The 14,879-nt window shown below is 38.7% G+C and overlaps 1 protein-coding gene across 1 annotated transcript; it reads left to right on the forward strand.

Annotated features, from left to right (window-relative positions):
* Positions 1–68: 68 nt before the first annotated feature.
* On the forward strand, positions 69–14,644 carry LOC141437132 (uncharacterized). The gene is made up of 14 exons (XM_074100394.1): positions 69–472; positions 1,026–1,152; positions 1,926–2,038; positions 2,924–3,059; positions 4,801–4,902; positions 5,117–5,225; positions 6,637–6,760; positions 8,144–8,260; positions 9,485–9,604; positions 10,197–10,283; positions 11,000–11,090; positions 11,702–11,786; positions 13,354–13,434; positions 14,515–14,644. Exons 1-14 carry the CDS (start codon positions 407–409, stop codon positions 14,642–14,644), a joined length of 1,488 nt encoding a protein of 495 aa, XP_073956495.1. The 5' UTR covers positions 69–406.
* The last annotated feature ends 235 nt before the right edge of the window (positions 14,645–14,879 follow it).

A 14,879-nucleotide genomic window follows, 5' to 3' on the forward strand; every position in this document is an offset into this window, starting at 1 on the left:
TTGCCTAGCAACCAATTGACTTCCAACTGACAGTCAAAATCTCAAATCAGCAAAACTACTTAATATTATAATTTGTAAAAAGAAAAGCTCACATAAACTACTCTCGATCTTTTATAATACTAAATTAATAGTTTTTTAATTTGTGATGTAAGTTCTAAAATGGAATGACGGACTAAACGTAATAAAAAACGTAAGAAACATAAAAAGTCCATGAAAATTCGTCGTTTCCGATCTAAATGTCTCGATTGTCACGTCACGATTATGTGACTGTCACTGAGACAGCTTTAAGATTTTGTTTTGATTCTTGTTTTTCGTGACCCGTGACCGTATCCATGAAAAGTTTTGATAAATACATAGGAAAACCAAGTTTTGGGGCAGTATATTAGTACCGTGTTTATATACAAAGATGGAGACGTGCTTGCGAGGTTTTTCCTTCATGCCAGAAAATAAAGTCGAAGTTATGGATTTGCAGGTTCCCCATTTTAATCTATTAGCAACTAATAAAGTATAGTTGTTGTTAGTGTGATGGATGTTAGACAACGGACGATGAATGCAATTAAAACAAAACAAATAACAATCCATTTAAAACAAAGATCTTTGACTACAGCAATAGCATAGATCTATGTTACTTACTTTGTTATTGACTCTATACTCTTACCGTACCGTCAAGTGCAAAAATAAGTATCTATTTGAACCACTCAAAAATATGTTACTACGGTTTTATTGCGTCGGAATAAGAGTGTGGTACTTATTTTTGAAACTTTGAATAAGTTCATATTTTTACAGTTGACTGTACCTATTTTATTTTTCCTTTACAAATGGAGGCTTAAATATGTATCGTTGACCACTTTCAGAAGCGATGATGATTTACAAGTACATGAGACAGGCCTTTGCATCCAGAGACTTGGTTTTGGTACACGGATGAGTGTAACATGTATCTGAGGCTCCCCACAAGGCTGATAAAGTCACATTTGGTGTACTAAAGGATTGTTACGATATAAAATTAAAAATATATATTATTCCAGTATATTGAAGGTGGTGAGCTTTCCAGAGCTTGGAAGCTTTCTCGTCGGCAGCGGCTGAAAGAGCTGGAAAGTAAGATCTGGCAGGAATTTGTCAAGGAGCAGGATGTTGTTAGCAGCGTCTGTAGTGGTGAGGATTTTACAGAACATGTTTTAAGTGTCTGACTTTAACTTGTATTTAAACCAAGTTAGGTTTGTGTTTCATTCATTTTTAAGGAAATCTGCTAAAATAAAAACAGTCACATTTAATTAGGTACAAAACAAAAATTTTGATAGTGCAAAAAATAAGGCATCAACCCTTTATAAGGCCCAATTTATTGGAACATACTATCATAGAATCAAAAGCAGCTATCGAATACATAAATAGCCAAGAATGTTTTTAAAGCTAGTAGTATTTTCAATAATTACAATGAATATTGTAACTTATTACTAAAAGAATAAGGTAGAATTTCCAAATCAATGCATGTGGTCGCTAAATCGTCTCTGTCTTATAAAGGGTTAAGTCGAAACGGACAGGCCACAAGTCTATCAAAGTCAAAGTCAAAAGTGTTTTAATTTGTGAAACATAGGTGATGGCTGCATAAATACAGAGATGTTACATTTTTTCGTGTTGCACTATGTTAAGCCAGTTTGCGTACAAAAACATTAGCTATTAAGCCAGATATTAACCTATTATATTTATATTTTGAACATTAAATTAGATAGGTATACTTACGCTTACGCTTAAAAATCAAATCTATGTCTATTATGCTCAACTAAATAAAGACTACAATGTAATTTGTGAAAATCTACTTAAATACAAGAAAAACAATTCAATTGTCATCTTGTAGCGAATAAGTAGTTGATGTGAACGGAGACTGGAGATGCTGGTAGAAGCTAGTGATGATAAATCTCGATTTTCAGATGACCCGTACCAGTTCCTGGAGAAACTACCTGATGAATGTCTCAAAGAGCTTATGGAAGCTGAGCTAAGGAAAATGAGAAAGGAAAATGTCAAGGAAGAGCCTAAAGAAACTGTTAGTGTTTTCTAATAATGTTATTAATTTGAAGTTTGTGTAAAAAACACATTACAATTCACTGTTGGATCGCATATTATCAAACTAGCTTTTGCCCGCGGCTTTGCCCCCGTGAAATTCGTTCATAGCGCGCTGTTCTCTCGGGAAAAGTAGCCTGTGTCACTCTCTGGCCCATAAACTATCTCCATGCCAAAAATTACGTCGATCCGTCGCTCCGTTTCAACGTGAAAGACGTACAAACATACAAACACACAAACATACGAACACACACATTTTCGCATTTACGAAATAGAACACAAATTTAGACACCCAAGCTTACAAATAAATATAATAAAATTATTTAGGGTCAAAACTAAATAAACACAAATTTAGACACCCAACAAGCTACAAATAATTCTTAACTTATTTGTCTTTGTTATTTATTATTTATTAATTCTTCAACTTATCTGAGCAAATCATCACACTTATATAATAAATGCGAAAGTTTGTAAGTCTGTTTGTTTGTTTGTTACTTCAGCACGTCGAAACCGCTAAAACGATTTAGATGAAATTCGGTATACAGATAGTTTGATTCCGGGGGAAGGACATAGGATAGTTTTTATCCCGGTTTTTATTGCATAGTTCCCGCGGGATAGCGAAAACCAAAATTCGCGAGTCGCGGGCAACGGCTTATCAATATTTTTCTAGTTTAGCTCATTCACAAAAAATCTCGTTTTACATTCAAATACCTGTAGAAACTTTTCATAATCAATTCCACTGTTTTCCTTGACAAAAAGAATCAGATGTCAACATGATATAGTAGCACAAAGGTTCCATCCTAGTGCGTGATTCAGTTTGTGTGACTGTACAAACCGAGGGGATGATGGTGGTAACATATTTTGTCAGGTGTCTGAGCATCCCGAGCAAGCTGTGGAGCCACCGGAGCCTCGGGAGACGACTGTCACCTTCGCCGAAGAATCGGAACACGAGGCCTGCGAAATGATCCATATATTCGATGACGAGAAAGACGAGAGCTTCTCTGGTAAGCTGTTCTTTTAAGGGTAAAGGTATCTACCCACTTCACCATATCATAACATGACTGTACATAATAATAGGACCGTGTCAGGCAAAAATATATTCTTTGTATTGAAAAGTATGAGATTATGCCCACTAGCACGTTTCTTGACCAACCGACGCCATCGCGTACCATGCACGGAGCGTCAAAAACGGGGCCGATACACTTCTTATGGGCATGACAGTTCACTTCTTATGCAAGCAAGCATGCAAGCAACAATCTAAGCAAGCTTGCAAGTGAGCATGTAATTTTGCAAGAAATAGTGCAAGCATGTATGCATTCAAGCATGCAAGCAAGCATGCATGCATACAGCATGCAAGCATCTAAGCATGCAAGCATAGCAAGCAAGCAGAAGCATGCATGCATCCAAAAAATGCAAGAAATAGTGCAAGCATGCAAGCAATAATGAAAGCAAGCAGAGTTAGTACGCCAGTGGTGATAGTGAAAATCAGTTCATCATCATCATCATCAACATCATCAGTTCGTTTATCGCTATCCCGCCGGAGCTATGCTATTTTTCGGGATAAAAACTATCCTATGTTCCCCGGAACTCAAACAAGGAATATATTTTTAATATAATAACTTTTCAATACAAAGAATATAGTTTTGCCTGACATTATAATATTAAACTTAAGTAGGTACTCTAAATGATTGTCAAGGCTGTTTCTTCATATTAAGCATAAACTTTTGTTACTGTCTCTTCTATGCTCATTTTGCATGCCAGTTTCTGGTGAAATGTGTGACCATAAAATGTAATACCAGCTTTTGTACCACATTTTTACGTAAAATAAAGATATTTGTATTTCTATTTGTTTGTATTTGTCAAACTATCTGTTTTTTTTTTATACGACTGGATGGCAAACGACAAGTGGGTGTCCTGATGGTAAGAGATCGCCACCGCCATAAACATCTGCAACACCAGGGGTATTGCAGACACGTTGCCAACCTAGAGGCCTAAGATGGGATACCTCACGTGCCAGTAATTTCACCGGCTGTCTTACTCTCCACGCCGAAACACAACAATGCAAGCACTGCTGCTTCATGCAGGATTAGCGAGCAAGATGGTGGTAGCAATCCGGGCGGACCTTGCACAAGGTCCTACCACCTGGAAAATCTATACCGAATACTGTATACCGAATTTCATCTAAATTGGATCAGTAGATCCAGAGATTACCCCCTACAACCTCACAAACTCACAAAGTTTACCTCTTTATAATATTAGTATAGATATCTAAGGCTTATTTATTATAAACCTGCGTATCGACTTCGTGCGAGCATCGTTCGACCGCGACAAACCTGGCCCTATACTACGAAATTCGAAATTCGAACTTCGTATCTTGCCGTCCCGCTGACGCTTATGCTATTTCATAAGAGAGTAAGAGGGACGATACGATACGTACTTCGATTATCGAAATTCGCTTAAAATAATAATAATAAATATCATGGTACACTTGACACCAATTGACCTAGTCCCAAGCTAATAAATAAATAAAATAAAATAAATATCACGGGACAATTCACACCAATTGACCTAGTCCCAAAGTAAGCTTAGCAAAGCTTGTCTAAGCAACATAAATATAATTATATAGATAGATACATACTTAAATACATAGTAAACCCAAGCTATTTTCATACAAATATCTTCGAATAATAATAATGAACGATTTTCATTATGTAACAGGCATATAAACTTCTATTGTATGAGCAGGTCCTGAGCAGGAGGCGACCAACGAGTCCACTATAGAGAGTCCCTGCACGGTGCGCGGAAGAGATAGCCCAGATCCCGAACGTCCGGAAAACAACATTCAAGGTACCAACTGAAATACTTACTTCGAACTACTTAAATACTTCTAGCAACGAATTCGCTGTTAAGTTCGTGACTACAGTTTAACGCTCCAGCCCTAAGCGCGACGAACTCGCTGCGCTCTCGCGGCGAACTCGCTACGCGCTCGCCTCGCTTTTAACTCGTACCCAAATCGCTAGTGTGATGGATACCAGTTTGCCAGATGGACGTGTTTTTGTAGTTACAGAGAAATCGTCAGAAAACGTCAGAACTATGATCGAGACGAGCATCTACAGCGCCAAAGTGAAGGAGTTGCAGTCAAAGGTGCTCTCAGAACTGTTGAACATCATGTGAGTATCTTACAATCATCATCATCATCATCATATCAGCCATTGGACGTCCATTGTTGGACCTTTTCTGGCTTTTGAGGTTCAACATTTTTTTTAAATATCTATTACACCTACAAGCATGTTTCTTACATGGTTCGATAGCTAAATGTATGTAAATTAAGATTGTTTTTTTGGAATCTTTTTGTATTTTTTATTTCAATTCCAAATTTTTACTTTTACGGTCATCCCGTAAAACCTAAATTGAAAATACAAACTGAAATATAGATGCACAGAAAAACCAGAAAAATAAGACCAACACAGGGAATCGAACCCAGGTCCTCGGTATTCCGTACCGCGTGCTATACCGCTACACCACTGCTTCAACGGTACAGACACGCCCTATGCAACATATCTCAGCTTGTTTGTCTCTTATTTAGCCACTTAAGCAGTAAATAAGAAACAAACAAGCTGAGATATGTGGTGCATAGAGGAAATTCGTGTCTGTACTTTTGACCAGCAGTGGTGTAGCGGTATAGCACGCGGTACGGAATAGCGAGGACCTGGGTTCGATTCCCAATGTTGGTCTTATTTTTCTGGTTTTTCTGTGCATTTCAGTTTGTATTTTCAATTAAAATGTATGTAGATTATGGGGATATCAATAACTCAATACCGACAACAAGGTACCTTTTCCCAGATAACGCCATAATTAATCGATTTACTGAACAGATTAATTATTTTGCAATAGGTTCTAGGTTTTCACATCATTGAATGTCTCTGGTCGGATAAATGGCGTCTTTGTTTACACTTTTCATAAATTGGATCGAAATACAATATAAATGAAGCGTTCCTATTGGTTCATGAAAAACACATTCCTCGCAAAACATCGCACATCTTTGGTGGAAACGCTCTTGATTTGTGATTGGTTTTTTGGAGTCTTTTTGTATTTTTTATTTCAACTCCAAATTTGTTACTTTTACGGGTATCCCGTGAAACTATATCGCTTACAAACTGAGACATGGATGCACAGAAAAACCAGAAAAAGAGATCAGCACTGGGAATCGAACCCAGGTCCTCAGCATTCCGTGCTGCGTGCTATATCCCCTACACCACTGCTTTGCTTATTTCTACTTTGCTGCTTAAGCAGCAGCACTAGAGACATCTATGTGGCGTCGACAGACGTCACACTCTTACGGAACCAACCGCTCACCCAGACAAGAGATGTCGCTACTAAGCAATCAAATTGTGATTGGTTTTTTGGAGTCTTTTTGTATTTTTCATTTCAACTCCAAATTTGTTACTTTTACGGGTACCATATCGAAAATACAAACTGAGACATGGATGCACAGAAAAACCAGAAAAAGAGACCAGCACTGGGAATCGAACCCAGGTCCTCAGCATTCCTCTCAGCATTGCTCTTAATTTGTGTTTTTAGCACAACTCTTGACGCCCAGGACCTGAACAAGATAGAGCCTCAAGATCTGCCGAAACTGCAGCGGCAGTGCAGCGAGTTCTGCGCTCGCTACACACGCATCTACTTGTACCAGCTGAAGCGACAGGTACGTTCAATTTCACAGTACAATACAATATAATTGTAGATTATTGTCGTGGCCTGGAAGTAGGCAATTGCTGGCTAAGTATGAGAAGTCGCAAGCTCGTCCGTTTAACTAAAACGGAGCCAGTAATTGCTATTCCAGCCGAGACTCATTTAAAGCTTTACTCAGAAATGGTGAAGGAAAAAAATTAAATTAGAATAAACTTTTCTCAACAAAATATATTATGACATTTAATTTTATTCCAATAAATTTTTTATGCTTTCCCGCCTTTTTTCATTAAAAAAAACAGCAGGTGTAATTTTCCACCGAAAACACCACAAGCTGTTTCAGATCCAATAAAAAAAGTCTGGAGTTTCAACAAAATAACTGATAGTATACGACTTGTGTTGTGCCAACATTTCCATGGCCGTTTTTACTTTTTAAAAAGTTTGAGACTCGACAGTAATAAATTACTGTCGAGCTAGCGCGCCTGCAATCATTTTAACTTTTTAATTTCTCGCTGTCCATAAACTATTCACTTAGCCTTCTGATATGTAAGGAATAATGTAGACTTTTACGGTCATTTTTGAAAAAATACTATTTATTGAATACCAACACCAGCAAGCAGTTGCAGTGCAGAAAACAGGTATATGTATAGAGATTTTCCAAGTTAAGCAATAGGTGGCCAATATCGCTTCAGAGCGATTTCTTCCAGGCAAACTTTACAATAGACAGAAGTAAGGATTTTCACTTTCATGTTAGGTATTTATTTGAATTGCTTAGGTATCGTTCAGAATTTGCAGTTTGTAGGTATGTTGAAACGTTATAGAGTTAAAAAGAGAAGAAAAAGAGTTTGTGGCATTTGTCTATAATTTTTAATTTAATTTAATTTGGTTTAGGTTTTTCTTATTGTGGCGACAGTAGAAAAAAAACCATTACGGTTGTTGAGATGCAGCCCTGTGAAAAACAGACGGACGGACAGTTTAGCGACATTAATGGGATACTGTCTGTCATCCTTCAGGTGTGCAATCCTGGAAATGTTGAATAATAATCCAGGTTTCTTTAAATATTTCTTGTATTATAAATTCGAAAGTTTGTCATCTTTTGAATATGAACATTAAGCCCGGTTTAGACTAGCAAGAAAAATCGTGCAAGTTGCATACATTGAAAGGCCGTTAAGCCAACAAGCATGTAGTGGTCAATCTAGCACCGCAATGTAATGCATCTTGCACGATTTTTCTTGCAAGTCTAAACTGGTCCTTAAAGATTAAATTGCTGTGACGTGACTAATGTATCCTAACGACAGAGACAAACAGACGAACACTAAAGTGATCCTACAAGCGTTTCTATCTTCCTTTTGTACAAACCCTGATAAGGAAGTGCAAGTGCAGTGACGTTTACTTTCAGATCCACGACATAACGCGTCACAACAACACCGCGCTCCCTTTCGCCCGCCACACGTTCCTCCGCACGCAGATGGCCAGAGCTGTGTCACTGCACCAGAACATGCTGCAGTCTTTGCAGGTTTGTAAAGGATTGTTGTTCCACGACCCATTCTGCGGGGCTACTACGAAATAGTCAAAATACCACGCACAGGACTTATCACGCTTACACACACGAGTAATATTTACCTCGACGTTTCGGCAACATTCCAGTGGCCGTGGTCACGAGTAGACTGAAGTGTGGGGGTGTCAAGTCTGCCTAGCAGCGCGAGTCCTTCGAACTACCCGCACTTGATCACAAATAGTACCGGCACTCGTATCACGAACTACCCGCACTTGGTCATTAAGTATTATTTGTCACCCCATCACACCGACACACAACACTAACAACGTCCGATCGTCCCTCAGAACATTCATCCCGACGCCGGAAGGTTATCACATTATGCTACTACAAAATTTGAAAATCGAAGTTCGTGTCGTTCCGTCTCTCTGACGCTTATACTATTTAATACGTGAGTAAGAGGGGCGGTACGATACGAACTTCTATTTTCGAATTTCGCAGTAATCCCTCTGGGAGGACACCTGTGCTCGGCAGTGGGGGTTATCTTTATTGTAACTTGGTGCACTCACGCTTAAACTAATTCAGTAAACCTAAAAAAGTTACTGACTAAGACTGCCTTAAAAATTGAAAAAGCAAGTCTAGTAGTTTATAACCGTGTTAAGTCACTTAAAATTCTACAGTCGGGACTCACTGTCCCGGTCCTGACTGTTGTGTGTAACACAGTTCTAGACTACTATACTTGTTTTTCCTTTTTTGTTTTTATTTAAAGTATTTTTAATCTCGAAGGTTGATGCTTGAAGTTTCTCGAATGGCGTCCGCGGACCGGGAGACGAGCTGTCGGTAGGCCTCCAACAAGATGGAGCGCCGACCTGGTTAAGATCGCGGGATCGCGGTGGAAGCGGAAAGCACAAGACCGCTCTGAGTGGAGAGCCTTGGGGGAGGCCTATCTCCAGCAGTGGACGTCTTTCGGCTGACATGATGATGATTTTTCGCCTCATTTTTCAATGAAATGAGAACTTTTCTATCGAGATAATTTTTAAAATCACATATCTCAGAATACTTGGCGCGGTCTGTAGAACTATGTATGGTAAATCAGTTAAGGACTTACAACTCTTACAAGGTTAAGGAAGTCGGGTTTTTCGATTTTCTTTTAGGTAATTATGTGTAAGTTTCCATACACATTGTCATATCTTAACACTGTCAATCAATCCTAACATTGTCAATTGACACACTCGGTATTTCCAGATATTCCACAAGTGGTTCACCCAGAAAGCCCCGCTGCGCGAGTGCGTGGAATGCCTGAAGACTTTGACGCAGCTTGTGCGAGATAGCGACATCGTGTGTCCCATAGAGCTACATAATGAGGCAAGTTAACATTAAATAACTGGCAAACTAATATTTGTATAGGTACAGTCACCAGCATTAATATCTGCCACAGCGGAGCGTGCAAGAACATCTGACCCGTCCTTCCGACCCTAGAAATAGAGTCGTATCAGATATTTATGCACGCTTGTTGTGTCAGATATAGGTGCTGGTAAGCTTACTGTGTTTTAATGTGAAATTTAATGTGTATTGGGAAAAGTATATAAAAAGTGCAATTATTTTGAGTTTTTTCATAGGTTTTTATTCAGGTTCTCCTGTGGTCAGTAATGAAATCTTAGAAGTTTAAATTTGACCCACTTTCAATTATCAGATCGACGTTAAATTTAGCTCAGCGTACTTACATAAATCCAGTGGCGATGCAATAATCTGGTAGTGAAATTCTGATGGTCTCATCGTCTCCGCAAGAGGGAACTCTTCAACGGTTAATGGCATGGACTTGAAACTTGGTACAGATATGAAATACGATAAATAAATGTTAAAGGGATGTCTTCCACTCCTAGTAAACGTTATATTTCTATTAATCCTATTAGTTATGTTAGAAAGATCATTGTGTCGAATGGGTTCATCTTTGCAGGAACTCCTACAGACTTGTCAAAACCTGGACACCGCGAGCGGCGAATACTTGCAGAGAGTGATCAACTACCTTAATTTGGAAAGCACTGTGAGTTTTACTTTTTTAGCCCTTTATTTGACATGCAACAATATTATTAAGTACAAATAGACAACACGGAAGATGTGGATGTGATGTTCAGATGTAGTTAATACCTGATTCTTTCCCATCGTATTATCTCGGAAACGTTCGTACAGTACCAGGCCTTAAAGATTGGACATCGGTCTTTGGAAAGCGACTCGGCTAATTCCAGCTTCGTAGAGAATTGTCACACACTACTTATGTGACGGTTGTCAGTCGTTGTACAGGTGCAACTGAGTACGGACGCATTTAAATGGAAATATATAATAAAGAGTTGTTGAAACCCTCCGAAACTTTAAATTGTACGATGGCATCTTTAGGAAAAAGAGGGAACTATCCTTTTTCTAGTAGTTGCAACAGCTCTCTATAGATATGTGAAGTTCACATGTCATTAATTCGACGTAAAATAATTAAGTCCATAAAGGTGCAATATTTATTTGATATAAAAGGTCACTTAATAAATACGATGATGGATGGACGATCCGTGTTCGGAAGTCGTCGTGAACAGCCAATTGTCTTTTTTCGAAGACCGATGTGCAATCTATATTGCCGGGTACTGTATTTGTTATGTTATTTCAGTCAGCCTCGGTACCCATCAAAACAGCGTAGGGGAAGGTCTCATCGAGAGACTAATTATGAGCCATTCAAAGAAATGTATCTTTTAAAAAATAGCTGTTTTGTTTCAGGCAACTATACGCTTGAAAAAGAAGTCTAGCGTGGGGTTCGTACGTAAGAAGAGGCCAATAGGAATGTGGGCTAAGCCAGGCTACAGAGCGAGTGAGTACACCTTTTTCTCTTTTTAGCCATTTTTGCCTTTCGGAAAAGCCAAAGAGGAAGGTTATGATTTGAAATTCAAACTCGTTTCATTCAACCTTATCTATCCTTTCAAATATTATAAATGCGTAAGGAACTCTGCCTCTCTGTCTCTTTCGAGTTAGACACATCTTCACCCTTAAACTGCTGAACCGATTTAGATGTAATTTGAGATGGACATAGATTGAAACCCCCTGTGAAGGACAAGTCATAGGTATATGATCGCGCCTTTTCCCAGAGATAAGACCAATCCATATCGATTGATCATTGCACATTGCAGATTTCTTTCAAATCATTCGAGCCGTTAATATATATAAACTAGCCTGTTGCCCGTGACTCCGTCTGCGTAAAATTCGTTTATCGCTATCCCGCGGGAACTATGAAATTTTCCGGGATAAAAATTATACAATATCTGAATACCGAATTTCATCTAAAATCGGTACAGCGGTTTAGACGTGATGATGTTACAAACAAACAAACAGATTTACAAATTTTCGCATTTATAATTTTAGCGGGATGTATACACAAGAATAGTTCGTTAAGAGATATCAAATTGAATTATACTTATATTCTAGATTCGGAACCTGACGCAAAGCTGTCTATGTATTCGTTAGACACACTCCGTGTCAATTCTAAACCTTCTAGCAGCAGGGATTCTGGGTAAGAACTTTATTCACAACTCATCGTCTTATCTCGGCTTATATAACGTGTCTACTGTTTGGACAAAGCTTACATGTAAAGACTGACCAGGAATATGAAAAACCTGACGCGAGGGCAGCACTTCTACGTTTTATATTGCAACATTCTTTGTACTTACTATATGATACCTACCAGTCATATTGACAACGGTGTCGGTGATGTTATTTAAAGGAATATTTTCTAATCCCTCGGACTTTTTTTATGAAAAATACTTTTATACATTGTGTATTATTTTCCTTCCAAGATTATCCACACTTTGGTATTTTAACGCACAAAAACACACTTTAAAATACCACGCGCAAACAACGTTAAAATTTGACAGCAATAGACAGATGACATTTGAATTTAGTGTTACCAGTGCAAGAAATTAGTTCTATTGGTTTTCCGCAATATGGCGAGGTTTTTTATAATTCTGGTCAGCCTTTACTACCCTCTACAATGAACTCTATTGTATTCTAATGTTGTATCATGTTGATTAGAGTATTTCTAACCTATACCTACCAAACGCCACATTATTTACATAGAAATGATTGGTTTACGATTTAATACTTATATATTTTTTATATTCATCTAATCAAATAATTTACAATATCAGAGCATTTCTGAGAAGAGAACAGAATTTCAGTCTTTGTCTAGAGAGTAGAGACATAGTCAAAATACCACAATCAGGACTTATCACGCTAAGGGCCCTCGCCCACGGCGACTTTTTGTAGCGATGCTGTCGCGCGTTTTGTAAATGCTCGACAGCATCGCTACTAACGCGCGTTAGTCGCATTGGCAACGCGCTACTAACGCGCTACACCATCGCGACTGTATCGATGCAAACGCGCGACGTTTTCGGACGACATCGTGGAGAGAACGGAGGGATGGTGTGAAGGGAGGGAGGGAGAAGCGTGACACTAGCGCGTTTGCATCGCGACTAAATCGTGGTTATGTGGGCAAGGGTACACAGCTAGCGACCGCATCGCGACTGTATCTATGCGAACGCGCGACACCATCGCTACTGCATCGCTACGCCGTGGGCGAGCGGCCTAAAATACACGAGTAATATTTACCTCGACGTTTCAACCACATTACAGTGGCCGTGGTCACGAGTAGACTTAAGTGTAGGGTGTCAAGTTTGCCTAGTAGCGCGAGTCCTTCGAACTACCCGCACTTGATGACAAAAAGTACCGGCACTCGTAAAGAGACATGTTGTATAATTTCAGTTGATATGTAACTATTACGGGTATTGAAATAGGTAGCGAGCGAGTAGAGTAGTAGGTTCCACCCTGGTACAGCCGAGTTCATGAGCAAAAAATTGATCAAAAATATCTGAACATGACTCTATTGTTAACGGCGTAGAAGCGTGTTCAGTTATTTTTTAATAAAATTTTACTCATAATTTTATGAACTCGACTGTACATGATTCAGTTTCTTTGACTGTACAGCCCTCTGACGAGCAGACTAACGTTATCCTTGTAAAAAAAAACTTAAACAGTTTAAACTCAACCCAGCCTTCATACAGTTTAATTTGTGTTTATTATAGTTGCACATCAAAAGCGAGGTTGGTTGAAGCAGACACAAATAGCAAGCCGGAGGATGCTACGCAGAAAAAGAAGACACCCAGGTAAAATAGTAATTAATTATACCAAAAATAGAATTAAATAATTACACCAAAAGTCACCCGACAGTCAGCCCTCTCTAAATTACTTGTGCAGTCGCGAACAGAGATTGTCGAGGATTGGATTGGGAGGCGTAGTATAAATAAGCAACCTGAGATATGTATGCATAGGAAAAATTCGTGTCTAGATTCCTGTCCAGCGGTGGTGTAGGGGTTATAGCACGCAGCACGGATTGCTGAAGACCTGGTTCGATTCCCAGCGCTGGTCTCTTTTTCTGGTTTTCTGTGCATCCATGTCTCAGTTTGTATTTTCGATTTCACATATAAAAGTCAAATTTGGAGTTGGCACTTGCTTTTGATTGCTTAGTACATTTTGGTCAGCGTTACGTAAGAAATTTGTTTCGATATTGTCGAGGCACTTGCTTTGTTCGTATTTGCGGTGTAAGGCTATTCAGCTTTATTAGGCTCTGTTTCCAACAAAGATGTGCGATGCGTTGCGAGGAATGTGTTTTTCATGAACAAAGCCCGGAATTTTCACGGCATTTTTGATCTGTCACTTCTCACTTATCGACTTCCGACATTCAATATCGATATATCGATAGACAACATGTACAAAAAGATTAAAAGTAGAGGTCAACAATAGACGGTTTTATCGTTAAAGAGCGATGTCTTCCAATTAACAGGAACTGCTTATCTTGCATTAACTTAAATGTTATGAGATCGCGGGTGAGCAAAGAAATTATTTTCGCTCATTAAGAGAAGGATATTACTTTATCCATTTGTTAATCGTTTTTCTTTTAGGATTAACCATTTTGGTAAAACGGGAGCCTAATAAAATAATCATTTTGAAAACTCAAGCGACATCAAATGTCAATTATGTGACGTGACGTAATTTATTTTAAAAAGGAAATGCAAGTCGCTTATCATCAAAGAGGTCAAATGATACAGAATAATTATAAAAGTCGGTAACATGCGAAAAATCGATAGCTGGAATAGCCGATAAAACACAATGGTCAATCTCTCTTGACATTTGATTTTTGCTATGAAAATTCCACCATTCGTATAATTGTTATGTATGTCTGTCAGGTCACGTCGTCCGCTTATGCGAGCGCCGGGCGGCGTGCAGCGCAAGCGTGAAAAGCAGCGTGAAGACAACATACCAACAATGGTCGAGGCCGTCGAAGTTGTAATTAATTTTGCATATATACTTCTATGAAATGTTACGTAGAAAAGAAAATTTTTCAATGGTCTTATTTCCCAGAGCGACAGTTTGACACTCCTACCGTCCAGTGTGTTTTATATAAGACTTATTGTAATTTGACATCGAATTCGCTCTTAAAGTTTCAGTCCATAAAAGTAAAATGTGACTTGGGCTGGGCCACAGGAGGGTACTGTAACTGGACGTAGATAACAAAGGATCCAACCCTCAAATTTTTTTTTAATTTTGGATC

Source organism: Choristoneura fumiferana, chromosome 17, assembly GCF_025370935.1.
Source record: "Choristoneura fumiferana chromosome 17, NRCan_CFum_1, whole genome shotgun sequence".
Classification (NCBI taxonomy): domain Eukaryota; kingdom Metazoa; phylum Arthropoda; class Insecta; order Lepidoptera; family Tortricidae; genus Choristoneura; species Choristoneura fumiferana.

Excerpts from the sequence above, each read along its gene's own strand:
- LOC141437132 (XM_074100394.1), top strand. The coding sequence starts at position 407 with ATGGAGACGTGCTTGCGAGGTTTTTCCTTCATGCCAGAAAATAAAGTC. Across the intron at positions 473-1,025 it reads TCGAAGTTATGGATTTGCAG|TATATTGAAGGTGGTGAGCT; the intron begins GTTCCCCATTTT and ends ATATTATTCCAG. Across the intron at positions 11,091-11,701 it reads TAAGCCAGGCTACAGAGCGA|ATTCGGAACCTGACGCAAAG; the intron begins GTGAGTACACCT and ends CTTATATTCTAG.